Source organism: Podarcis cretensis (genome assembly GCF_951804945.1).
Source record: "Podarcis cretensis genome assembly, chromosome: 2".
Taxonomy (NCBI): domain Eukaryota; kingdom Metazoa; phylum Chordata; class Lepidosauria; order Squamata; family Lacertidae; genus Podarcis; species Podarcis cretensis.
In genome coordinates, this window is record NC_137171.1 from 70,374,936 (window position 1) to 70,401,949 (window position 27,014).

The 27,014-nt window shown below is 43.3% G+C and overlaps 1 protein-coding gene across 2 annotated transcripts; it reads left to right on the plus strand.

The window, feature by feature from the left end:
• Positions 1 to 7: 7 nt before the first annotated feature.
• On the plus strand, positions 8 to 26,263 carry LOC307209367 (uncharacterized protein). 2 transcript variants are annotated; one of them, XM_079964376.1, is made up of 5 exons: positions 8 to 134; positions 4,544 to 4,772; positions 5,670 to 5,771; positions 10,535 to 10,607; positions 25,135 to 26,263. In XM_079964376.1, exons 2-5 carry the CDS (start codon positions 4,752 to 4,754, stop codon positions 25,245 to 25,247), a joined length of 309 nt encoding a protein of 102 aa, XP_079820502.1. In that variant the 5' UTR covers positions 8 to 134; positions 4,544 to 4,751; the 3' UTR covers positions 25,248 to 26,263. The 2 variants fall into 2 exon arrangements, with proteins under 2 accessions (XP_079820502.1, XP_079820501.1); XM_079964375.1 differs by lacking the exon at positions 8 to 134 and adding an exon at positions 431 to 510.
• Positions 26,264 to 27,014: the final 751 nt, after the last annotated feature.

The following is a 27,014-nucleotide window of genomic DNA, read 5'->3' on the forward strand; positions in this document are numbered from 1 at the left end:
GCGCGACGCAGCCCCGCAACCCTATTGGAGGACGCGGCTCGGCTCCTTCACGCGACTTTCGACTAATGAAAACTGGAGGCCTGGAACTCCTGCTCCCTGATTGGCCGAGAAGTGACAGCCTGGAGGAGGCGCGAGTGAGATAAATTCCGAGCCCGATGGTTCTTCCTCCGCATTCCTCTCCTGCAGGATGAGTGTTGTTGCTCTAGCAGGGGTAGGCAAACTAAGGCCCAATCGCCTTCTAAATCCGGCCCGCGAAGGGTCCGGGAATCAGTGTGTTTTTACATGAGTAAAATGTGTCCTTTTATTTAAAATGCATCTCTGGGTTAATTTTGGGGCATAGGGATTCGTTCATTTCCCTCCCAAAAAAATATAGTCCGGCCCCCCACAAGGTCTGAGGGACAGTGGTGAAAAAGTTTGTTGACCCCTGCATGGCATGTAGCAGTTTGAACTAGACACCTGCTCCACAATTTAGGGAGCAGATTAGAGTATGTTTATCCTACCTACGTCTTGGTAAAAATTGGTGCAATACCTCGGTATTTATTTCCTTGCATTTCCTAGATATAAGGAAAACAGGTATTTGTACAACATGAATGTGCAATCGGAATGGGCCTAAAGTTCTGTCTCCTATTCCTTTGCAATCCTAGAAACCTAAAAAAAATACCCAAACCCTGCTGGTTTTTGCTTACTGACAAGTGATTGATGGATGCACAGTGTTTTTCCGTCCAGCAGACGCACACCCATAAGCTGTTCCTTAGAATTATTGATTGTATTGCACATAATTGTTGAATAAATCTGGTATTCTATGAAACACTTGGTGCTTTGAAGTTGTAATCCTATGATGCTTTCCTGGGAGTAAATCCCATTAGATTTAGTAGGCTTTATTTCTGAGTAGACATACATGGGATGCGGGTGGTGCTGTGGGTTAAACCACAGAGCCTAGGGCTTGTCGGTCAGAAGGTTGGCCGCGACTGGGTGAGCTCCCGTTGCTCGGTCCCTGCTCCTGCCAACCTAGCAGTTTAAAAGCATGAAGTAGATAAATAGGTTCTGCTCCAGTGGAAAGGTAAGTGGCGTTTCCGTGCGCTGCTCTGGTTCACCAGAAGCGACTTAGTCATGCTGGCCACATGACCCAGAAGCTGTATGCCGGATCCTCGGCCAATAAAGCAAGATGAGCGTCGCAACCCCAGAGTCGTCCGTGACGACCTAATGGTCAGGGGTCCCTTTACCTTTAGACATACATGGGATTGCATTATAAACCTGGATGATCCTAGTCTTGTTATTACACATATAGCCCAAATCTAACCATGCTACTCAAAAGATTCATTAATTTTAGTGGAATGTACAGCCAAACAGGGTTTTAGTTGTACCATGAATTATTATTTTTTGGTATGGTATGATTTTATTGATTTTACAAATAATCCAGGCTGAGGCAGATAAATTCCAAAGCCATATAGATTGGTATGGGTAGAAGCTCTGAAGTAAATGTTCTGATTTCATCTAATAAAATAGAAATGACAATTTGTGAATAATTTAGAGATAAAAGGAGGATTCAGTAACTATATCTCATGTATGGTTTTTGTGGGTATGTAGATGTAGTTTATTCTGCATTTGTGGGTTTTTTGTTGGGGGTGTTTACATGGCCTCCCATGGAAATGACTTGATGGTAGTGAAAATATCTGTTTTCATGCTTGCCGATCAGAAGGTCAGCGGTTCAAATCCCCACAATGGGGTGAGCTCCCGTTGTTCGGTCCCTGCTCTTGCCAACCTAGCAGTTTGAAAGCACATCAAAGTGCAAGTAGATAAATAGGTATCACTTTGGCAGGAAAGTAAACAGCGTTTCCATGTGCTGCTCTGGTTCGCCAGAAGCGGCTTAGTCATGCTGGCCACATGACACGGAAGCTGTCTGCGGACAAACGCCGGCTCCCTCGGCCTATAGAGCAAGATGAGCGCCGCAACCCCAGAGTCGTCTGAAACTGGACCTAACGGTCAGGGGTACCTTTACCTTTACGTAAGCTGCTGGGATTTCCCTACACTATGCTTAGTCTATCACTTGCAGTTGCTGTTTACTTCTGCGTGAGTTAAGAGTCCATAGTCTCTGGCTGGACTACACTTCTCATCCAGTTGGGCAGTAAGTCCTGCAGCAGGGGATGCTGGGAGTTGTGGTCCACCAGTGTCTGCTGGAGGCTACTCCAAGAGTGCTGCAGGAGACCCCTAGCGGTGCAAAAGTGTATTCCGTTTCTGACCTCACAAAAGAAATAAACAAGACATAGGGTGCTTCTATGCGGATGCTCTTTTCAGGAGGGATTCACATACTAGTAAATTCAGGATGTGCAATTAAAGTTGATCTGCAGGTCTTCCAAAAAAGTATTATATTTCCCTATTGCAGGTTTGTTGTGCATAAGGAAATTGAGGGCAAAATGCTGTGGAACGTGTGAGAAAACACTTGTTTTGATGTCACATCTAGCCTCTCCACAAACAAATCTGAGCAAATGCTCATTAAACTGCTGACATTGTCTAATTGCTTAGCAATCATATCAGGATGAATGCTCAATAAACAGGGTGTCTGGCAGTGCCCTGAGCAGAAAAAGGGCCTTTTTCAAAAATTGGACATTGTATTCAGCCTGAATTAGTAGCAATGGATAGATGCCAGTTGCAAATAAATATTATGCAAGTGTGGTCATTCCAAAGTTTTTAGCCTTATTTACTAAATATAAGTAAAAACGGGCATGCCTAATTAGATCACTCTGTAGGCCCTAGAGTCTAATGCATCAGGAAATTTTCTAGTCCAAACTGAAAATTCCCCTAAATTGTATGGAGTAATTCTGAGGTTTCCAGAAAACCCATATTACTGGAAAGAACTTGTTTTGTTTCTTTACAAAGCTCTTTCTTTCTTCCTGCTACTCTTTAAAAAGCTTCCTGCATATAACCCTCTCTCCAAAAAGACAGAGCACTGATTTCTTTTGCAACCTCTCGCCACTCTGAATGTCTCCACAGAGATGGGAGAATTAATATTACAGTTTTCCACACACATACCCTCCCTTCTCACACTCTAGTCTCTGTCATAAGGGTTCTAAGTTAACACCATAATGATCTCACAGAGGTGTGCATTAGGGTCAGAAGTCAGCACCATAAAATAAGAGCATTGATTAGCGTGATGCAATCAGACTTGCACTTTGATTATCATGCTGGGGAAATGTTCTGATATCTTTTAAATCAGCAATTGTCAATGGTCTATGGCTACAGGGAGCTATATACAGATAACTACGTAGTTAGGAAGTGTACAGTTATTCAGCACCCTGTCTGAGGTGTTTTCTGAAATGGATATTGCTTTGTGTGGTTTGCAACATGTTCTTATGCAAAATTAGGCTGACCAAAGCCTGCCGCTTTCAGTTGGTTGACATAGACCTGAAGTACACATCATACCTTTAAAGGCTTTACAGGGCGAGCAGCAACATAGGCAAGTGAGGATCCTGCTTACAGAAGCAGACCCAGAAAGGAGGTACCAGGTGGTGCTCCACTGCCCTGCCCAAGGAGGTTCTGAAATGTCGTATTAAATTGGGGAAGGGAGAAAGGTCACTTGGTTGAGGACAATTCAATTTGCATCCAATCTGATCTCTGCGGGTAGTAGGGCTGGGCGATACAGTGATGCCTTGGGTTACAGACGCTTCAGGTTGCAGACGCTTCAGGTTACAGACTCTGCTAACCCAGAAATAGTACCTCGGGTTAAGAACTTTGCTTCAGGATGAGAACAGAAATCGTGCGGTGGCAGTGGGAGACCCCATTAGCTAAAGTGGAACCTCAGGTTAAGAACAGTTTCAGGTTAAGAACAGACCTCCGGAACTAATTAAGTTCTTAACCCGAGGTACCACTGTATCTGGTTTTCAAGATCGTAATATATCACCAACTAAAGATCACATTATACCAATATATCACAATGACTGAAATAAGGGTGGAGCTATGTAGAGGCATTGGTTTTCCCCACATTGTGATTTTTGCCAGTGCCTGCTCTTGTGATTCACTACCCCCTGCAAGGAGGTAGGGAAGAGCTGAGTCAGCAGCATTAACAGAGGCTGCATGAATTGAAAAAAGCATTGGCTGGCTTCACAGTTTTTCCCACATTGCAAGTTTTGTGATATATTGCCAGGTTAAAAATTATGAAACTGATATCACAGTATGGACTTCAAACCAGTTTGGGACAATATATCAGACCCTCAAAGTGTCCCTATTTTCCAGGGACATCCCTGATTTAGAGTAGCCATCCCTGTTTCTTATTTGATCCTGGAATGTCCCACTTTTCCTTAGGATGTCCCTATTTTCATTGGATAAATGTTGGAGCTGTCTGCAGGCAATCCTGTATAGGGAAGGTTTTTTTCAATGTTTAGTGTTTTATTATGTTTTTATATATGTTGGAAGCTGCCCAGAGTGGCTGAGGCAACCCAGTAAAATGTGTGGTGTGTAAATAGTAAAATTATCATTATGGAATGGGACGTCCCTATTTTCATCAGAGAAATGATGGAAGGTATGATATATCACCCATCCCTTGCAGGTACCATACTTATCAGTGTCAGCTGCAGGAGGCAGTGGAAGACAGGAGTGCCTTGTATGGTATGGTCCATGGGGTCACGAAGAGACGGACACAACTAAACAACTAAACAACTAAACAACAACAAAAACGCCAGCTTTATCATCCCATTGTTCTGACTGGCTATTAGGCGGCTTGTTGAAGGTTTGGGCACTTCTGGTTGGCATGTGCCATGTGCACACAAGCAGACTGGGTAAGTGATTTAACTGATGGACAGGCAGCTAGATCTAAATTTATAAGGCCTCTCTCTTAGCAATTCCCCTCGGACAGAGCTGAGTGCTCACATTATTTTTGGTTCCAGTTAGTGAGCAGAAGATGGCGCTTTGGGCTTTTCCTTGAAAGCTGGAGTGAAAAGGGCGAAAGGGTACTGATTGCTAAGAGTTCAGTAATCCAATTTCTCCAGACTGGCTTCATAATGAGAGCTCATAATTCATTCTGTCACTCTACTATGTAATAGATGCACCTTTTAAGTGACACCCAGGGCTGGCTTTTAAAGCAGGAGGCTAATTAAATACGCCGCTCATGAAGCTGATAACATCTGAGAGAGCTGCAGATTAACTTAGCTGACATTAAGTGGGGAGACGTTGGGAAAGCAGGAGTTAGTTCATCACATCATTGCACAATGGCACGATTTCAGACTAATAATCTCTGCTCTCCCCTGGAACAACCTGCTAGTGAGAGAATGACCGAGAATCAATAAAAAGATGAAGGGTAATGTGTCCATTACATGAATAAATTGCTAAGATGCAACAATTATTGGGCTATGAGCGTTTATTTGTAAGGTTATGGACCCCAAGCCCACAGTTTATGCTAAGAGAAATTCAGCCAGAATAATCTTTGATGGGGCAGAGAGCATTGTGCAGAAGTGCACCAATGTTGCATACTTATGAACAAATTCTGAACTCCTAAGAGGAACGGAAAAATCATTGTCCATCTATAACAGCTAGTAATGCACATTTGTACTGTATCTGAATTTTGTGTGTTAGTTGTATTCATTTTAATGGGTTTTTACACAAACCTCTTGTGTTTCTCAATTCCATTTCTGTCTAAAGATAACTAGATTATGTTTAACCTTTGATTACTTGGACAGGCTTGCCAGTCTGAAACCAACGTTGGCTCTCCTTTTAGGGTTTCTCTGGGCAGAATCTTTCTCAACCAATTAATTGGAAATGCTGAACCCAGCCAGGAGTGGGTGGGTAAGGAACTGGAAATGAGATGTAGCAAACAGCACTTCTTAAGCTGTACTGTAGGTCTTTCTAGGACTTATTCCCACTGTATAGGATTGCATCTTTAATCTGTTTTGCCAATTGGTAAATTGCTTTCTGCTTTGGAGTCTCTTATTTTCTTGGCTTCTTATCTGTCTGTACTTCAGCCTGTCTCTATTTGCCTGCTCTTCTCTATTTTCTTGATACTCTTTTGTTGGTCAGATTAATCCTATTTAACACTTCATCCATTCTCTCTCTTGATCTTTCCCCACCTACTCACATTACCACCCCTCTCTCCTTGCAAGTGTTTGAACAGTATCTGGAAATGTGTATTTTCTCCCCAAACCTGAAATCTCCACCTCTTCTCCCATCCTCACCTTCCCGCTCCCTTTCCTAATAGTCTTATCTTTCTCAGATCAAGAACCTGTGGGCAGGGTTTGCTCTTTTTAACTTAATATTGTGCAGTGATGGGTGGTAATTGAGGATGATGATGATGATTACTATTCTAAAATAGGGCACTACTCAACTGATGTTTAAGGTAAAGGACCCCTGGATGGTTAAGTCCAGCCAAATACGACTATGGGGTGTGGTGCTTGTTATGTAGTGAAGTTCTCACCCTGGGCCAGCAGGGGGATACTGTAGATAGTTATGCAAATAAGGGATCAAAAGTGATGTTCACTGATTGGATAGTTTTAGAAAATTGTTACAGTTACGTTGTACTGGAGCTCTATATAAGCAGGCTGACTGAACCCTTCAGTTCAGTTCTGTTCTGGCCTGTGAATAAACAAGAGCTGTTTGAAGAATCGCTATGTCGTCTGATATGTTCACCCACAACTTAACAGTGCTCATCTCGCTTTTCAGTCTGAGGGAGACGGCATTGTCCACAAACAGCTTTCCAGGTCATGTGGCCAGCATGACTAAACCGCTTCTGGCGCAATGGGACATCGTGAGCGCATGGAAACACCATTTACCTTCCCACTGCAGCAGTACCTGCTCACCCTGTCACACAGATTTGAACTGCCAACCTCCTAATTGGCAAGCCCAAGAGGCTCAGTGGTTCAGACGACAGTGCCACCCACGTCCCAACCAGTATAGAACAGACCCACAATAATGTATACATACGTCACTCAGCACAGCTCCCACTGCTGTCTTCTCAGCATAAAGACTTGTAGATAAGACCATGGAGAGGTGGCAAGTCCTGTTTAAATTGTATCCTAAGTGATTCCATTCTACCTTGTGTGCATTAGCCCTTATGATAAACTACTACTAGCAACTGAAGTAGCAAGACTCCAGGCTCACATCTCTTATTTGCCTAAGTTTATAGTTCTAAGATGTGAGAGTATGTCATATTTTGGTCTGATGTGCATAGAACAAGCTGCAAAACTTAACCTTTTTTATTTTATTTTATTAACAGGTGTCTAAATTTGAGGCCCTGTTTGAGATGGAGGCCCCAAGCCAAATGGCCCTCCTGGACCCATCGCTAGCAGGTCCTGTGTAGACATGCCCTAAAGAAGCAGGTGTTGCTGTAGATAGCAGCTGCAACAACTGTGGTGTCTCACAGTATACTAGTGAGGTCTGAATGATGGTCCACAATCTATCCTCAAGCACAGTAAGTGTTATGTACTGAAGTTCTCACCCTGGGCCAACAGGGGGATACTGTAGATAGTTATGCAAATGAAGCATTGAAAAGTGACGTTCAGTGATTGGATAGTTTTGTACGCAAATGAAGGATCGAAAAGTGACGTTCAGTGATTGGATAGTTTTAGAAAATGGCAACAGTTACATTGTTCTGGAGCTCTATATAAGCAGGCTGACTGAGCTCCTCAGCTTAGTTCTGTTCCAGCTTACAAAATAAAGAGCTGCTTTGGAGAAATCGCTGTGTCGTCTGCTATGTCAACCCACAACTTAACAGTAAGAGCGAGTCATTTTTAATCAGCTGCTCAGCAGGGAGAGAGGTGCCACACAGGACCACAGAAAATGGGGCAATAGATTCCCAGGATTAAAACCCACAGCCAGTGTGTGTGGAAATGTCATGTAATGGGCATTGTGGGTTGCTTCTTCAGTAATGAGAGAGAAAGAGCTTATAAGGCATTGAGGTCTTGCAGATGCTTAGAGATTGATGAGAACTCTTAACGCAGAGTTCCTGAGACTTTCTTCATTGCCATGGTTGTAGAAAAAGGTTTGTTAAAAATAGATTCAGAATTCAAACTTGGAACATGATAGTTATTGAGAGCGGACTTCCCTCATACATTTTTATCTCTCCTTAAATTGTGGTTGGAATTGATACCAGAATCAGCGGATTTACCTTTAATTAGAAAACTTTGAAGACTGTTTTGAGCTTGGGTTTTATTTATGCAGGGAAACAGAAGGATGTGATCCTTTAACAGCTGTTCACATGAACTCCCGAGTTCACTCCTAGTTACCGCAATGATAGAATGAAGATGGAGAATATTCAAAATACAAGATAAAAATGATTTTTAACTTACAGAATATGTCTGTAATGAGCACAAAATCTCCAGCATGATAAATGAGATGTGAAAGATGTTTTGGGATCTACTATTCACAATTTTATCCCCTGGGATAATATGGGATGTATTTCCATAAGACATAGAAAGGCAGAACATACATTAAATATGAAAAATACATATTCTTTACAATGCACAATTGACCTATGGAACTAGGTTCCTCTGGGAGGAAGAATGGGATATAAATTCAATAAATAAAAATAAAAGTCAACTGCCCCAACAGATCCCTGAAAATACATAAATGTATAACAAGTAGAGCCAGGAGGAATTATTGAAGATGGTTTTTTAAAAGTGTTTTAAAACTACTTTGGAGCAAAGTGCTGGTGTGTTAGACACTTGGAACATTCCCTGCAGGCAGATATATCCTTAATTGGGTCCAGGTCCAGATTAATCACTATGCTAAGCACGCTGCAGAATGGTATTAAGCTCCTGTAGTAAAGCTGGGGTAGCTATGCTCCCCCCCCCACCCCCCGTTCTAATTTACCAAAGACGCCTGAGGTGTCAGAATTAGGAGAGAAATAAAAAGCAGCATAATACCATTCTATCAGTATGTAGATGAACAGGGACAGGGTCCAAAACTAACCACCAGAACATTTCCTCCCACCCTTTGGTAATGTTTTATATTGGTAATGTTTTTCACTTCATAGTACTGTAGCACATTAGTATATGCTGTCTGATCTTCTCCCCTTCAATTTAGTTCAATTTCCGTTTTTCCCTAACTGAATGTTGGCACTCTGTACCAATTATTATTGCTACTTATCATTCTCTAACAAAATGCCCATAATTTTAGAAGCTATGTGGTATGTGAGGGATGGGCCCTTATATGGACACTCTGGAATATGCAAGAGGACTCTGTATGCACTCTGTACATGAAGAAATACCACCACTTCCAGGGCACAGGTGGGCAGCCTGTGGCCAGGGACTGACTTTTGAAAATGTATTTCCCCCTCTTTCTATGTAGTTTCATAATGATTGTAAGTGGCAGACCCTTATTTGAGAAAAATAAACTGATGTGGATTTATTTATGTTACGTTTTTCCTAGTGATGTTGCTTGGGGAGTGCGTGGTGCTGTGGTCTAAAGCGCTGAGCCTCTTGGGCTTGCCGATCAGAAGGTCGGCGGTTTGAATCCCCGCGACAGAATAAGCTCCCATTGCTTTGTCCCATATCCTGCCAACCTAGCAGTTCACAAAGCATACCAGTGCAAGTAGATAAATAGGTACCGCTGTGGCGGGAAGGTAAACAGCATTTCCATGTGCTCTGGCACTCATTATGGTCCTTCATACGCCAGTAGTGGTTTAGTCATTCTGGCCATATGACCTGGAAAGCTGTCTGTGGACAAATGCTGGCTCCCTTGGCCTGAAGCAAAATGAGCGCCTCACATAACAACAACAACAACAACAACAACAACAACAACAACAACAACAACAACAACAACAAATCAATTATATCCCACACATCTGGCTGGATTTCCCCAGCCACTCTGGGTGGCTCCCAACAGAATAACAACAACAACAACAACAACAACGTGATAAAATATCAAACATTAAAAACTTCCCTAAACCCCGCAGTTGCTTTTGACTGGAGTTAAACATCCAGGAGTCCTTTACCCTTTTCCCCTACTTGGCATGTCTTTGGGAAATATGGTAATATTTCAAGCCAATTACCACTGCCTTTAACTTTTAGTTCTCTATGTTACATGATTACTGCTTTGCAAAAGTTTGTAAATTATATGAATATTCTGTATTCCTTATTTTTGGGAGGGGGCTCAAACAAAATGGAAAACCATAAATTCAATTATGCTTTTTTAATGAAAAAGTAACTTACAAAGAATAGAAAAAATGAAGAGTAATAGTACCAAAAATAATGTTGTTATTGTTTTATTTATTAAATATATAGAAACTTATTATGGCATAGGCTTCTGTGAACTAAAGGTCATTTCATCAGCTACAACTTAGATGAGAGCCAGTATGGTACAGAGGGTAGTGTATTGGACTTAGGGTTTAGAAGACCCATGTTCAAATCCCCGTTCAGCCATGAAGCTCACTGGGTGAACTTGAGCCATTCACTGCCTCTCTCAGCCTAACTCTACCTTAGAGGGTTGTTGTGGGAATAAAATGTACATCACGTTGAACTCTTTGCAGAAAAGCGGGATATAAATGTCAAAGTAAATAAAATGATAATAAATAGGTAAATGTGACACATGACTTATGTTGCTTTTCCTGCAGGAGACTAATGCAGCTCCCCTGGAAAAGAATAGAAAGGCAAGAGTGGAGAACATCTGTAAAATAAGCTTGAGAAGTAAGTGCAAACAAGAAGCACCATGATGTGCCTCAGCTTCTGAGGTAAGTTGAGCCCTGTAGAGGGGGCTAAAGCTGCAGCAACTGCAGGTCCTTCACACACGGCCTGGTGCTGGTTGCTATAGCAGGCAATTATGTACCACAGTTCCAACTCCAGCCTCCAATTGTCTCTCTCTTCCACCTCTCTGCTCATTTCCCCTCTTTACCCCTAGCTAGACATCTTATAAATCAGCTGCTTTGTGTTGCAAAAACCAGGCAGGCCGTTTCATTGGCTGTTGCCAGGAAGATGTCTCATGTGACTGAGGTACACACACATCCGGATGGTCCTTGGTGGTGGTGATGATTAGCTCTCAATCTGAAGCATCTACTATCTGGAGAGCCTGTTAACATGAGTAATAGAACACAGAGTTTGACTTTCCAATTATTTGATGCAGTGCTATCTGTGCTCCAGCCCTTAGGGGACAATCAATGACAGAATACACTTAAGGGAAAGCAGGGAGCAGCACTGATTGAAAACAGACCCTTCCTCATTACAGAAATGGCAGTAGCAAACCATTCATTGCAAGAGTTTATTTATTCCTGTCATCTTTTGCTGGCAAAAGGTGCTAGGCTGTTAGCCCTCGAGACAATTCTTCCATCTGCAAACCTAGAGCCCTGTGCAGCAGAAGCCATATCTCATGGCTGCATTTCAAAAAACAAGGATTATTTCGGTGACTGATAATGAAACCTCGTCTCCATGGCTTTTTCAGACTGTGACCTCTGTTGAGATTGAGGGCTGGTGGCTAGGTTGTATGGTGAACTAGGAACACCTGAGAGCTAAGGCATTATGAAATTATCTTTCTGCATGGAAGGTACTAAGTGGAAATGCAATAGGAACCGGTTACTCTCAGCATGTGCTAAATGTAAACTAGTGATAAAAACAGAAGAAGAGCCTGCTGGATCAGGCCAATGGCCCATCTAGACCAGCATCCTGTTCCCACAGTGGCCATCCAGATGCCCATGGGGAACCTGCAAGCACATGAGCACTCTCTTCTCTTGTGGTTTCCAGCAATTGCTATTCAGAAGCTTTACTGCCTCCAACTGTGAAGGGACTGCATAGGTGCTACTGGGGTCCCATGCAAATTTCTGTATCCTAGGCTGGATCTAGACACATCAAAGAAGCGTTTCAGGTAGGGAAGAAATGGGACTCTGCAGCATCATCTAGTGGCACATTATTATATCGCATATACAACGCATATGAATCGCTTTTTCTTTACCGATCTAGCTGAGTCCCCAATACAGTGGTACCTCAGGTTACAGACTCTTCAGGTTACAGACTATGCTAACCCAGAAATAGTACCTCAGGTTAAGATCTTTGAGAACAGAAATCGTGCGGTGGCAGTGGGAGGCCCCATTAGCTAAAGTGGTACCTCAGGTTAAGAACAGTTTCAGGTTAAGAACAGACCTCCAGAACAAATTAAGTTATTAACCTGAGGTACCACTGTATCTCTTATGCGAACAAAGGAACCCCCAGATCATCACTATTTTTGAGTAGAATTCAGTCACATACCAGCAAAGGATCAGACTTCTGAGATAAGGAAAATGACGGAAAATGTGGGATAACACTTGCTTTGATGCAACATCGTCTAGCCTCCCCACAAACCAATCAGAATGAATGGTCATTAAATAGCCAATGTTGTCTTATTTCATTGCAAACAAATCAGGATGAACATTCAACCTTAATAAACAGGTTGTCTGGAAATATAGTATATTTATATCAATCTGCAAGCCATGGAGATTTTCCCACTTCTTGTCATCTATGAAAAGTCACTTGCCTTATGAGTGAGTTGGGGGTCTCAATCCACACAGAGTGCACTGGGCCCAGAATATCCTGTTGGCACCCCTGAATGACAGGGTCTTGAGAATGCTCACTGAAATGAGATTGTTTTCCGGGCCCAGGGAAATTTATCTGATTTATAGTTTGTCCCTTGTTTCAGAACTAATCATCATGCTTTTCCTGAATTAATGTATGTTCTACTCATGATTCTGGGGTAACCTAATATTATGCTAAATTTATTCATTTATATCCTGTCTTTGCTCCTTAGAAATATATATATTTTCTCAGCCAATCTTTTCTCTAGGCACTGATAAGACACAGAGTTTCTGCAAGATTGTGGCATCACCTGTCTTCAAACTATGCCACAGAATGTGTCAGTAAACCCCTACACATACTGACATGCATTGGTAATTCCGATGTGGTGTACAAAAAATAAGAAAATGTGGGGAACTATGAAATGTCTCCATTGAGTTGTGAAGTAGCTAAAAATGCAGAAGATCAGAAAAAGGCTCCAATTCCAGAAAAATATTTCGTTATAATTTAAAATATCTGAAGGCCCCGTCCCTGTACCTGCCATAGGGGTGTGCACCAACCATAAAATCTGGCTTGGATCACAATTCATTGTTTCGTAAAACAGTCCATTCTGGATGGAACAATTTCAGTGGCTGCTGGATTTGTATCAGGAGTTCAAGTCTGCTTCATTTCACCTCATGGGAAATTAAAAAAAAAACTTTTTCTCTTTTGGCATAAGTAGATGGCATTTGCATGCATAGTAGCTCATCACGGTGGCTAAAGCCTAATTACAGGCAAAGAGGTCCAGGGTCTTTAAAATGTGATCTCATCCTCCCCCCCCCCAAAAAAGGAACCAATTATAACTTTTAAATTTGGGGGCAAAAATGGATGACATGTGTATTCTGAGGGCAGGTTTACGTTTAGGGTGGGAATCATCACTCATTATATTTAGTGGCTGAAAATTGCATATATTATAGATACACTCCTGTTGGGCATGGGGAACCTGCCAAATTGCAGACATATAGGTCTAGGGACTTTGTGCTGGGCGCCTTTAAAATGGATTTTGGAGTAGAAAGAACTAAGGGATTCACTTTCTGAATATAAAAATTCCCTTTATTACAAGCTTGACCTGTCAGCCATTATGGAGCTCTCCTCCTGTGCCTTTTCACTGTTTGCTCTCCCTTCCTCCATCACCCCACCCAGATATTATGGTATCTTTAGAGACATTACTTTTGCTTTCAGCAGACACTTGTCTGCTGTATTTTTTGATGTCTGGATCGCTAAAGTCCCACAAAGCACTTCAGGGCTCCTTGCTTTAACTTGTACCATATTGTGAAGATCCTGCTTCACCTCTGACAAGTTCAAAATCAGTGGCGTAACGTGGGTTGTCAGCACCCGGGGCAAGGCAAGTAATTTGCACCCCCTAACCCGTGGATTTGCGCCCCCTAACCCCCAGATGTTGCGCCCGGTGCGCCCGGCCCCCCCTGCACCCCCCACGCTACGCCACTGTTCGAAATGCCTTCACAAAGTATCTCATTTTGATTTGGGATTTGAAATTCATCTGAATCTGCTCTCACACACAGGCAGGAAAGTAGGGCTTCTGAGGCAGGTCTCAGGCTGTGGGCACAGGCAGTCATCATGAATCCTTGTCCCAAAACATTTAGGGCTTTAAAGTTCAATTGCAGCACTTTAAGTTGGGCCCAGAAATGCACAGGCTGGTCTCTACATGCCCTAATAGAAATCACCTCCTGATCAAATTTGTTAAGTACTCTTTTAAAGCAGTCAGTCGGTTAAACCACAGGAGCGCTCTAGACAATGGTTGCAGAAGACACCATTGCTAAACCACTTACCGTACATGGCAATCATGCTATTGATTATAATGGGAATATATGCTGCTTAGTGGTTCAGCTATAACCCAAAAGCTACATTAACCTGGCTAAATACTCTTAGGGTGCAATACCAGTTTGAAATGCTTGTTTAATATGCAATAGAAATGCAATTTCACTGAGGTCTGATTATTCTGCACCTCTGCCCTGATCTGCTTGCTGCATGAGTGCCTCTCTCTTTCTTCCTTAAAAAAACACACCCCACACCTCATTTTTCTGCATTTCTCTCATACCTTTTCAGCACTTAATTCCAGGCATTTAGTGATCTGTCTCTGACTTCACCATTACAACATGATGACTTCATAGTTGGGTTCAATGTGTCAAGAATGCTATTAATCTTTCCCTGCTTGGGTTCATATAACTCTCAGGTGAGATGAGTGATACAGTTAATAAATTGGGATGGAATAGCTGCAGTTGTCTCTAGGGCACTCTGATTCATGCAATGTAAAGACAGACACCTCGTCTTCAGCTCCTTCTTTTATAAATGCCCCAGGAATCCATTAGCAAAATGCACAATATCCAAAGCCAGCCAAAAAGCAGTCTTTGTTGCCATCACCAGTGCATGCAGCGAACTCCAAATCTAAAAACAAATTGAATCAGAGCTCCGAGATTCCACATGTGCTCAAATCCTGTCTCATCCCCAAAGGATCCGTTATAGGAGGAAAAGTTTGGTAAACATTACTTTGGAACAGAGTTGAGTTGTATTGATTAGATGTGAAGTGTCTCTAAAATACAGTGGTACCTTGGGTTAAGAACTTAATTCATTCCAGAGGTCCGTTTTTAAGCTGAAACGGTTCTTAACCTGAGGCGTGCTTTCACTAATGGGGCCTCCTGCTGCCGCTGCGCCGCTGGCACACAATTTCCGTTCTTATTCTGGGGCAAAGTTATTAACCTGGAGCAACCACTTCCTGGTAAGCAGAGCTTGTAGCCCAAAGCATCTGTAACCCAAGGTACCACTGTACAGTCATACCTCGGGTTGCGAACGTGATCCATGCAGGAGGCATGTTTGCAACACGCAGCATTCGCAGCCTGAAGTGCCACGTCTGCACACAGGCGTGATGCGATTCGGCACTTCTGCACATGCGTGTGACGTCATTTTGTGCTTCTGCACATGTGCGAGCGCCAAAACCCAGAAGTAACCCATTCCTGTACTTCCAGGTTCGGCACGGTCCGCAACCCGAAAACGCGAAACCCGCAGCGTTCGTAACCCAAGGTATGACAGTACCTCCCTTTTGTTATGCACCTAAATAAAGGCACCAGAATGCTAATTAAGGCCAGAGGGTGGCAGCTATGTAGATATCCATCTGCTTGGTGCTTTACCCAAAACAAACCCCAAAAGTGGAGTTAACAGATGGTGTGGTGAAGCAACAGCTGTACTTTGCTGCCCTATACAAGCAGGCCAACCTCTGGTTTCAGTGCTCAGTGCCAGCTAGTGGCTTTGGGACTTACTGTACACCTCAAATGCCAAAGACCATGGATGTGATTGCACACTGCATGAACAAAACTACAGTTGCAGGCTTGATGGTGGCTTTTAGGGAGCAGCATTTGTAACTTTCGATTCCCCATCCCCAAAAAATAATAATGTAGGGTTTTGTTAAAATATGTATATAACATATTTCCTTATGTTAACTGTGTGGTTCTAAAGGAAATGATTGTCAAACAATGAAATGCTTAGCACATTCTTCTTTCTTTTAAGTGTTAAATAAGGGTCAAAGTACAGTGAGTGAGGTTAAATGCAAATTGCATCAGCTGGGGGGGCTGATTGTTAAAGTAATTGGATCAGGGCAGGCATGGAGCGATAGTTAACCTTTTCCTTCCCCTGCTGCAGTCCTAAGGAAAATTCCTCTTCTGACGTCTGAGGTTCTTTTGGTACCTCTTTCCCCCCACCTCAAAAGCAAATACTAGCTTCAGACGAGGGAGGATCTCTCAGGTCCACACAATGGTTTCATTCAGATCCCATCCATTATTAGTCCCCAACTGCACTGATGCAAATTGCATTTTTCTAAAAACCACACAGAGGCATTTCACCTCAATCATCCTTTCGCCCTGACTCATCATTACGAGGGAGCTTTTGAATACATGGCAAGTTTATGCAGTTCTGACCAGTCATTGAACCCCTTTCTGGGAGTGGACTTGTTGTACAGCATTTAACCCCTGGTCCAGCAACTAATAAAAGAATGAGCAGAAAAGAATGAGTGGAAAAGTAAATAAAAAGCACCACGATGAAAGAAATCAAACACCGGCACAAAGAGAAACCACTCCCTTTTCTATTTGCATTGTTACGAAAGGCATTTGACTTCCAGTCCATCTATAGAAGCATCGGGGGATGAGAAGAGTGTGTGGTATGTACATGCCTCACACCAGATATCTAGACAAAAATCAGGTAGCAGAAGAACACTAGCTCCTAGCCCTTGTGATCATTTAGAACCATTTGTAAATGCATGTGTAGCATGTGGTGGAAGATCTGCAGACTTGGAAAGGTCTGTTTTGCTGAACAAAGAGTCCAGCGGCCAAGAACTTCTACTAACCCAAGTGTTGCTGTGGGGCCTGAAGGGTCTGCTGCCCACAATCCCTTGCACATTATAAAGTGTCCTGAGGCGCAGCCCTTCAGTCTCATGCTGTTTTACTGGCACACATACACTTACATACAAACAGATGGATCAGGCCAGCAGCCTATCTGGTTTGGCATCCTATTCTCACAGTGCCACCCCAATACCTATGAGAAGCCTACAAATGAAACCTAAATGCAGCAGCCGAAGTGTACTGCCTCTGACCAGGGAGGCAAAGCATATCCATTGGGGTTACTAGGCTTATCCTCCATGAATCTGCTTGACTTGCTTAGGACAAAAGCCGGGTCTGCCCTTGAGGAAGGGCTACAGATAGTTCTTGGTCCTTCTCCACTGGCTGCTGCTTCCTCGGCCCTACACTAACCAATCTCCATTTCTTCTTCCCCTTTCCTCTCACCATGCCCAGAACAGCTCCCATCCTTGTCAAAAGCTGTTGCACAGCTATAATAAAATATTATCTAGGCTCAGCTCTGCATTTGTCTGGGGGCGGTGCAGTGGGCTGGAAGTCATGTGACCTGCTCAGAGCACATAAGCTGGTCAACGGGGGCTCAAAATTCATGAATGTCATGAATTAAAAAACCAGCGATCTTTCCAAGATCTGAGCAAGCTTATTTGGAAACGAGCTGCTTGGAAATCAGTGGGGCTTCCCATCTAGTAAATGGGCCAAGGATTGGAGTGTAGTACATAGCCTTTCTCCGCTGTTGTTCTGGCCCAGGTTCCTTTCATTTAGATAGGTCTCCTTGTGCCAGAAGAGCACTTCATGGGTCAGACTGTTAGTAGCAGCATTCCTGGATGGAGGAAAGAGGAAGGGTGGTGAGAAACGTCCACTTCACTAAACTGAAAGGACGTGTGCTTACCCTGCAGGGAAGTAGAGCCCACAGGTTTGCTCTGCCACCCGTCAGCTGCATTATCTAAGCATGGCCTACTTTGATGGCGTCTGCCATAGCAGATTTCCTGAGAATGGTGTTCCACATTAGCAGCACACCTTGCCTCCCAATGTTCACTACACTCATTAGCCAATGCAAAGTGACACTGTACCCCGACAAGTCTCCTCTGTCTTGTTGCATTTTTCAGAGAGGCTTCTCTCCCCTTGTTTTATAGAGCTTCATGCTTCCATCAGATCAGATAATGGGGCAACTGCTTCAGTCCTGAGCTTGTTATCGCCCTTGCTAAAATGTGGACATCTTTCCTGCCTACATCTTTGGACTGAGCACTTAGGAATTGTCATTAAAACCTCTTCACAGCAGTTGCCTACATTTTAAACGAAGAGTGATTATTACAAGAGCTACAGGTTTTGTCAATTAATCAGTTCATTTAATTGTTCTTGAGCGGTCAGAAAACTGGTGCCCAATCACCTGGGCAGAGTATTTTTTTCAAAAGGAAGTTTACTGCAAGCACTTGCAGTTAAAAATATATGTATGGCAGGCATCTTCTTTGAAGAGGCATCCCATCTCTCGGATAAAGAAGGGGCTATCTCTTCTGAAATGGAGTAATAATGGTGGTTTAGCCAGACAACTCTGTTTTAGTTCCCCAACTGTATTCTTCTTGTCCTTTGTATGATACTCACAGTGCTCTTCAGAACTCGGAGAATACTTTCAAATTTGAGGGAATACTCATTGACAATAAGTACCATTGAAAATGATACTGGGTAGACACATACAGAATTGCACCATGAATCTATTTCTGTTTTTTCTTAAGTCCAATTCATTCTTGGATAGGCCCAAGGTTATATTCCTCTAATCTACGAAACAGTGAAATGTAAGCATTGGCTCCATTTTTATTAATAAGCTATATGAAAAGATAGAGAGGTAACCCCTCAGCTTAGCTTTTCAGCCATACCGTTCACGGTGATATATCTGTGTGGTCGCCATTCTGTCAGAAAAAGTAAACCCTCTATGATTAATTTAAATATATATGCAAATTCAAAACTGCCTGTTTTCTAACATTAGGGATTACTTGTCACTGTCCCAAGGAGGTGGAGAATGGTTTGGCCCTTTCAGCCTTGGCCAAGTGACCAGACATCATGAGGTTCCCAGAAAACTCTGGATGGATAACAACCCTAATGATGAGATGAGATGAGATGCTTTCAAGCTAAACTAATTGGGTGTATTGGAATTCCTATTTTTATTGGCCACATTGACTCAGATAAAAGATAAGATGGTACCATGTACATTCTCATCATGGAGCAGTAAATCAGCCAATAAGGTTTATATGCTGTCAGTACATTAGCTGCAATGTAAAACTTATTTCCTGGATGTTGCTTCGTAAGATGCACTATTAGACAATCTGAAGAAAATTAAGTCATAAGTGTTGCAGGCTTACAGCATCAGCATCATACATTTTATGAGAGTCATTGGGTTTGCCAGATAGAATCAAGCCCATCAGCTGTGTTTTACAAATCCATTCATTCTTGGGAAGGGGGACTTTTAAGGTGGCCAAAAAATCAACTGGGGGTTATGAAATTAAGATCTAACCCAGAATAACTTTGGGCTGGTTTCTCGATGTCCAGTGCATTTCCCCCCCAGTCTGATAACTTAAGTCAATTTCAGCGGTTGAAGAGTATCTAAGGCCATGTTCATCAAGGAGCTTCCTGTACTTGCCTTGGGGCAGAAATGCAGACTCTTATATTGGTAAATGTGTGCTCCAGCCTCACACTGTGTATCATGAGATAATGGGAATGTGGAGAGGGACACTTACAGAGGACAGTTGGTTGGTTGGTTGGTTGGTTGGTTGGTTGGTTGGTTGGTTGGTTGGATGCAGAGGTGCTCAGCCCCTTCCATGTTTGCCTCTTCTTTCATGCACCTTCCCCACAATGTCCTAATTCACCATTCCCATTACAAGCTGACCATCTTGTTATAATCAGCAGCAGATGCTAGAAACCACACCAAGCAAGTTGGAGTTAACTCTTTATTAGCAAAAACAGGATCTGCACAGGAGCGTCAGGCCTGATGAGCACAGCAACTCTTCTTCATGAAGCAGTAGTGGAGGCTAAAGGTTCCTGTCTCCCCACATCTGCCTAAGTCTCCTCCTTTTCAGGGTTTTCCCCAGGCAATCTGAGACTTTGCCTGCTTGAAGCTAACTTCTCTGCTCTCTTCACGCCTCTCTTGATTCTGGGAGACTATGGGGAGAGGAGCTTGTTGCAGCATGAGGGGGAAACACCCATGACTCTTCACCAGCCTTTTGGCCTCCCTTCTCCCACTCGCCTGCTTCAGCCTCTGCCTCTGACTCTGGACTTCTCTCCGCCACAGACTCTCCCAGCTCACTAAGCCTCTTTAGCTTCTGACACCTCTTCCTCCCAGGTGTCTCCCTCTTCTCCTTCTGACCAATCATTGTCATCCCAGCACCAAGCTCCTGGCTCAGAGCCTTCTTTCCTTGAGGTTTCACCAACTGGTTCCTCCCACCATTCCCACCAGTCTGAGACATGATGGTTGTGATGTTTCTGTGCTGAAAGCTGGGGTACAATCATGACTCTCTCTCTCTCTCTCTCTCTCTATATATATATATATATATATCTGCAGCCATTAGGGCTGCCATACGTCTGGATTTTCCCAGACATAACCGATATTTCAAATGTAGAATTGATGTTTGGGATGAATTTCTGATCTTTGACCCTAGCAGCCATCACTGCAGTTACAGTTAAGTGAATGCAGTACATGTACATATCTACTTTTAGATAGAATAGTTAAGAATCTGCCATCCTCCTTTGCACTTGGACAGAGAACCAAGAACCCTAAGTGTGCTGTTAGCTTTCATTATTAAAAGAAACGTAAGAACGGCTTCATTTTCAACACTGCTTTTAGTATGGTCAGACAATGGGAGTTAAAAAGCTTTGTTGATGCATAATTACAGCGAGAAGTGCAATTTTCTAAAGAATAACAAGCACTCTTTTTCATGATTGTAGTTAAAATGTGATTATTACAGTCCCTTAGAGCCAACGATGCTTAAAGGCAGAAGAGGCGGGAAGTTACATCAGTTGCAAATAAGAGAATTGCTGATAACTGTCTGAGGACCAGAATGTAGTACTATTGCAATATTTTCAAAAACAGGGTAGGAGAAACAGGGAGGGGCAGGTAGAGCCATGCAACCTCCCGCACTGCGATCCACTTTCAAAATGATTCTCTTCCTCCCATTGCTCCTTGATCTACTCTCCCAGTCCCTATAGAGCAATCTGTATCACTGCTGTATTCCAAAATTCACTTTCCCTAAAACAAATCTGACCCAGGCCCTTTGTTATTTTTAGTGGCCCCAGTTCTTGGAACAGATACAAGGAGCTGGGCTTTCTCCAAGTCAAGAATCCAGCCTTTCTGCATCATTTTTCTCAAGCAAACCCTGTAAAACTCTGCAGAAATAGTTGTTCTAATTGGTGGTTGCTGCTGTGTCTGTGTGCTCTCTGCTAAACCACACACACCCTGCTTCGATGGGCTTCCTTATTATTGCTTCATATCCAGCCTAGTTACGGGAACATGCGGCAGAATTGTGGTCAGGCATCCGCCTCACTAGAAAGTTGCTGCTGAGTGGACTGTGGATATGTTCCTGTCTCATTTATGTTTGCAAGGAATCAGCTTTGTTAGACATCTGCTGAGGCCTCAGCACCTCAGCAGTGTCTGCCACTGATCCCCTGATTCACTGCTGCTGACCAGGAATGGCATCAGCACTTGTGCAACAAGAATATGCAAAGCCCTTAGCCGGCAAGTGGAACTGAGATGGTTCCCTCCATCCTCCTGAATGTCCTCAAGCCTGTTGAAGTTAGGCTGGCCAGAGTTCAGAGGAGGGCTGTTTCCATTGTGGCACCCGTTTTGTGGCATGAGCTCCTTATGCTTTGGAGCTCAGGTGAGCAGCAAATATGGGTGCTTTCACAGGCAATTGAAGCCTTCCTGCAATCACCCTAACTGTAAGGACTGGAATGTAAGTCCACATGACATGTCACCATCAGCAAAGGCACGAACAGATCTGGTCTCCTTGTAGAAGTGCTTCCTTGGAAGCACTGTCTTCTTACCTTGAACAAGAACCACACAAAAGACCAGTCCTACCCCTTTAAAAGTAGAGCCAGGGCACGTGTGTCAGGTGTGGAGGCAACACATTTGCTTTGCCTAGCCAAGTTTCTGCTGGTGTACCTTTTGAGCCTTGCAGCCTGTATTCTGAGACAATACAGTGTGCTAATTTTCTTAATAAAACTTTCAGAATTTCCTGAACCAAGGGTCCGAGTCATAGGATCAGAGGAGATCCTAACCCTCTGCAATGTAACGTCTTTTGCGTGAAGCTGGAAGCCTAGACAGGAGGTGTCCTTAGAATGCACAGGACCCTAGGAGAAAGCATGGCACTTAGAAGTGAGGTTTTATAGGGGAAGTAAAGTTTTATATGTTTGTAGTGGTGCTAAGTATCCCATCTCCTGCCCCACACCTCTATGAACTAGAAAGGGATGCCCCACCTACGCTGTTTCCCACAGCTTTAAGCAGAATCTGATGCTGTTTTCCTCAGTTATTAGCATGTTGATGCTTCTGATCATAGAAGTGTAAAACTGTAGAGTTGGAAGGGACCACAAGAGTCATCTAATCCAACCCCCCCTGCAAAGCAGGAATCTTTTGCCCAACCTGGGGCTCAAACCCATGACCCTGAGATTAAGAGTCTCGTGCTCTACTGATTGAGCTATGTTCCTTGCTGCTGTTTTATATACAGTACACACACACACACACACACACACACACACACACACACACACACACGTTTTATGTTGAAATCTGCCTTGTGAATCGGTTTTGATTCAAGAGGCAGGATATAAATATTTTAAAGAAATGGTATTAAAAATACAGTTGACCTTGAATCATAGCTCCGTGTCGATCAGTTTCTTGTTTCCAGCCGGCCTTGGAACCAACGCTTGAGATTTCCACATCCCACACACTGCCCTTTCTATGTAACTAGCACTCTCAATATTTTCAAAGTAGACGCTTGCAATGTTGGACTTCTGCAGTCCTCCATTCTGGTAAAAGATAATGGCTCAAAAGGTGTTTGAGTGTGTGTACAGATATCTAATGAATATAAATAACTCAGTTTCAGAGACATAACAGTTAATAACTGCAGCAAATAAAAGGACTCGGACAGCAAACCTCCCAGGAGTCTTAGCTTTCAGTGAGTGACAGGTACATTAACTGGAGATGATTGGACTGCATCCAGTCAGTTTATAAATGGAGCAGTCAGGAGTAGTAGAAGCACATTGCAAGCATGTATAAACACGAGATTTATCCCGGGAACATTTAATTAAACTGGAAAGGTAATGTGTAACTCTTCCATTTCAGGGAGCACTACATTGGAGTCAGATGAGTTACTGTACAGGGGCGAACACTTTGTCAAGTTCAGGGTATACATACAGCATGTATGACATGCGATGAAAGCAGCCGGAGAAATGCCACTGCTTCTCTTCTTTGTCTGTTAAACTGTGCTAGACTGGTTGGTTTAAGCAGGGGAATTGGTAAGTCGCTGCAAAGACACCTATCCTTTAGAAACAAGCAAACAAATAAAGAAATTAGTATGAGAAAACATTGCTTTAAAATTTATTTTATAGTATCTTGTTTTCACTGTAAGGCCCTGATGAGTCTGCTGGACTGAAATGTGGGGTATAGAGGCAGAAAAGAACAAACTGTGTTTATCATTTGTGGTTTGTTGGGATGGGGCAAAACAAACCATGAACCTTGGCTCAGAGGTAATGCTAAAGCAGACCATGGCTTGTTTTCCAGCAGTGCAGCAGCAGCAGCAGCAGCAGCAGCAGCAGGATGAGTGGTGGGGATCAGTGGCAGAGGAACCCTCTCCGGCACCCGGGGCGGAGCAGCCTGTACAGACTGCACATGTGCAGCATCCCAAACGGACTGCGCATGTGCAGTGACCGTACGGGATGCTGCACATGCGCAATCCATATGGGCTGTCGCTCGTGCATGGCGACGGTACAGGCTGCCACGTGAGCACCATCCCATACGGACGCCGCACAAGCGGCGCCCATATGGACTGCAGGCCCCCTTGGCTGCTCTACAGCTGGGGGGAGGCAGGGCCCATCTTGTCACCCCTCCCAGAGTGGCGCCCGGGGGGGCCCGCCCCCTCCACCCCCTCTTCCTATGCCACTGGTGGGGATGAGGGAGGAAGCACTCACAGCTTCAGCAGTGAACATTGGTACACTGCACAGAACATACCGTAGTTTAATTTAGCTACGCTTTAAAGAAATGTGGAAACCAGACCAGAGTGTTATTCAGTAACAAGCAACCTGTGCTGGGTCGTCCAGGCCATTCACGAGGGCATTTGGAGCTGCTGGTTTTTGCGTTGCAATTTCTGAGAGTGTAATTTTAGAGGTTAGAGCAAAGGAGACAGGGTTAATCGAGCAATATCTTCCAGCATACACTGTAATAAAGCCCTTCTGTGTGCTAAGTAAATGCCAGCTTATTTCCGGACTATGCTGTAATGTGCTAGCTGCGCAATTATATTTTTCTTGAATAACACTGTACAAGCAGCCTGCTGCATAGCATCCTTGTTATGCTGGACACCACCAACCTAATGAAGCTGAGTTCAGTGAAACTTTGAAAGAGAATAGGCAAATCTGCCAGTACTGGTTTCTCTCAGTTTCCTATTTTTATGTTCAGTTCACCACATTTCTTCATCAGGTCCTCATGAATATTCACCAGCATTTTAGTATGAATTTCTCCAGGTATACACATTTTTGTAAGCTATTTCCCATAATATAATGTTGAGAAGAGCAGGGCTTCATTGTCCAAACTAGCTGCAGCTTGCAACTGTTTGAATGCTAAGACAGCCCCACAGGTTGAAGGTTCATGGGGATCCCAGACCTACACTGGTGATATATTGGTTAATTCAAGAGAATTTAACTGCACACACACACACATCACTGTCTAAGTGGAATTGTTCAGTAAAGTAGAATAGTCTCGCTAGTGACATTCCCTATGCCTATGTAGCTATGTTTTTTCCTTCCCGGCATTGTATTCCATGTTGCTAAGGTAATTTCCCTTTCTGAACGTCTGTGGCCCCATATCACCTCTTCACCTCAACTCAGAAATCAAATGCAAAGGTCGGAATTACCACTCCAGGAAGCCTCTCAGCAGGGACAGCAAACACTGAATTACAGCAAAAAAAAAAAAAAAAATGTCCCAACATTTGCTACCTTGAGATGCTAGCCTCACCCTGATCCTTGGTGGGGTCTGCATGCAGTCTGCTGAACTTTCTTCTCGTTCTAAACTCTCTCATTTTTAGGTGAGCAAAGAGCATCCTTCCAGAGCAAGTCTGTAAAAAGCTACTGCCTTCTTGAAAATTGCTCTGAAGAAGACACACCTTTACCACAGGGCCTACTGGAAACTGCCAAATGATAATGGCCAGGAAGAGGGGTGGTGTTCTGTCAAAGGATCTCATTTACTTAATTGTTTAGCCAAAAGCTGAAATGTCTGGAAACCACAAAGTCATGGCCCTTAGAAGTCCGCATTGTTCTGTACTCTCACAACATTATAATAGAGTGCTTTCATCACCGTTATTTTCATCGTTTCTCTCCTTCAGTTCTTTTTAAATAGTAAACTAGTGAGGCTGTCCTATAGAATGATGGCCCTATAGAATATATTGAATATCCTTTACTGGACCAAGTAATTGCATAAAATAGGAATGCTCTCCAAACCTTAACTTTAGGAAGAGTTGTTTAGAGCAACAACAACGTTAAAATCCTCCTCTGCCTTTAACAACAGCCCAACATGCAGACGTAGTTGGAGAAGCTTAACCTGCTATATGTCTCTGGATCAGGCTAGTGATATAGGCACAGTAAAAATAAATAAATTTAAGTGGCAAGTCTAGTTTTTGACCAGAGGTTATAGCATAACAAAAATGACCCTGAACAACTTAGCATCATCAGCAAATTTGGCTACCGCACTGCTTACCCCTAGCTCCAGCTCATTTATGAACAAGTTAAAAAGCACAGTGCAGATGACAGAATTAGATAAGCTTATGCTATGCACTTCTGTATTGAATAAACATGACGGAAAACATTTTAGGGAAAGCATTGTGTTATTAGCGCCATTTGTGCAGTTTCATGTAATATTGCAATGTCAGATATCGGCCAATCATGGATGTTATTGATTGGGCATTTTCTGCTTATTGACCTGATGATTTCAAGCAGGTTCAACACAGTTTGATTTGTGTTCTTTTCGGAACATAAATCCACGATAAAAGGTTGGTGGTCATTTGGTCCGATTGCTGGTGATTTATCTGTTCAGAAGAATTTTAGGTCTGGGAAGAGGGGGCTGACCCATTAATTTGGCAAGGAAGGTGGCAGAATTGGCCATCAGGAATAGTTCTGAGTGCCTCCACTTTCTTGCCAATAACACTTGTCAAATCTTTCAAGACCAGAAGGAAAGCTATAATTAAAGAGAATGTGGCTTCCTAGGCCCTGGGCTGTCCATCATATAAGGAGAGCGATTCTGCTTAAAGCTGACGTCTTGTTTAGCATTGATAATTCTAGAAAGAGTCCAATTAAAGTATTTCAAGAAGACATCCCAGTGCAACTCTACATTGATTGTGTTGCTAATGTATATTGAGTTTTAGCTAAATACAGCCCCAGGTGCTGTACTGGAAAGCACAGGAGCTTGCTGTCCAAAGCTCTTAATCTTTTTTGTATCGATTTGGCCGCTAATGATATAACCTTCTCCTCTAATTAACTGACATCTGCATTAGGCGGAACAAGAACTCCCCTTTACCAGACTTTGCCCACCTGTTACCTACTCAAGTTTTTGTTTTGAGAAATATGGCCTCCTTCTCGGTAGTCATTGTACCCAAATCTCTTTCCCCACAAGGACCATCGTGGGAGAGAACTGCATGTCCTCCAAGTGTCCAGGGACAGTCCTGGAATTGTGAAAGCCATCCTGGCTCCTTATTTGATCCCAGAATGTCCCTGTTTCCCCTGTCAGTGCCAAACTAGGGGATGAGGATGAGCTGGTGCTTGTCCCAAGTGACAGCAGCGGTGGCAGCTGTGAGGGAGCATCCCATTGCCTCTCCATGGCCATTGCTGCCAGCCTCCTCCCTTGGGCAGCTTGTAGCAGCTGCTGGAGAGCATGCGAGGAGGACAAGAGGCTGTGCCTGCTGAGGCCTAACCC

Coding starts and splice junctions, on each gene's coding strand:
- LOC307209367 (XM_079964376.1), top strand. CDS start 4,752: ATGTGCACACAAGCAGACTGG. Junction 4,773..5,669: donor TGTGCACACAAGCAGACTGG/GTAAGTGATTTA, acceptor TTACTTGGACAG/GCTTGCCAGTCTGAAACCAA. Junction 5,772..10,534: donor CTGAACCCAGCCAGGAGTGG/GTGGGTAAGGAA, acceptor CTTTTCCTGCAG/GAGACTAATGCAGCTCCCCT.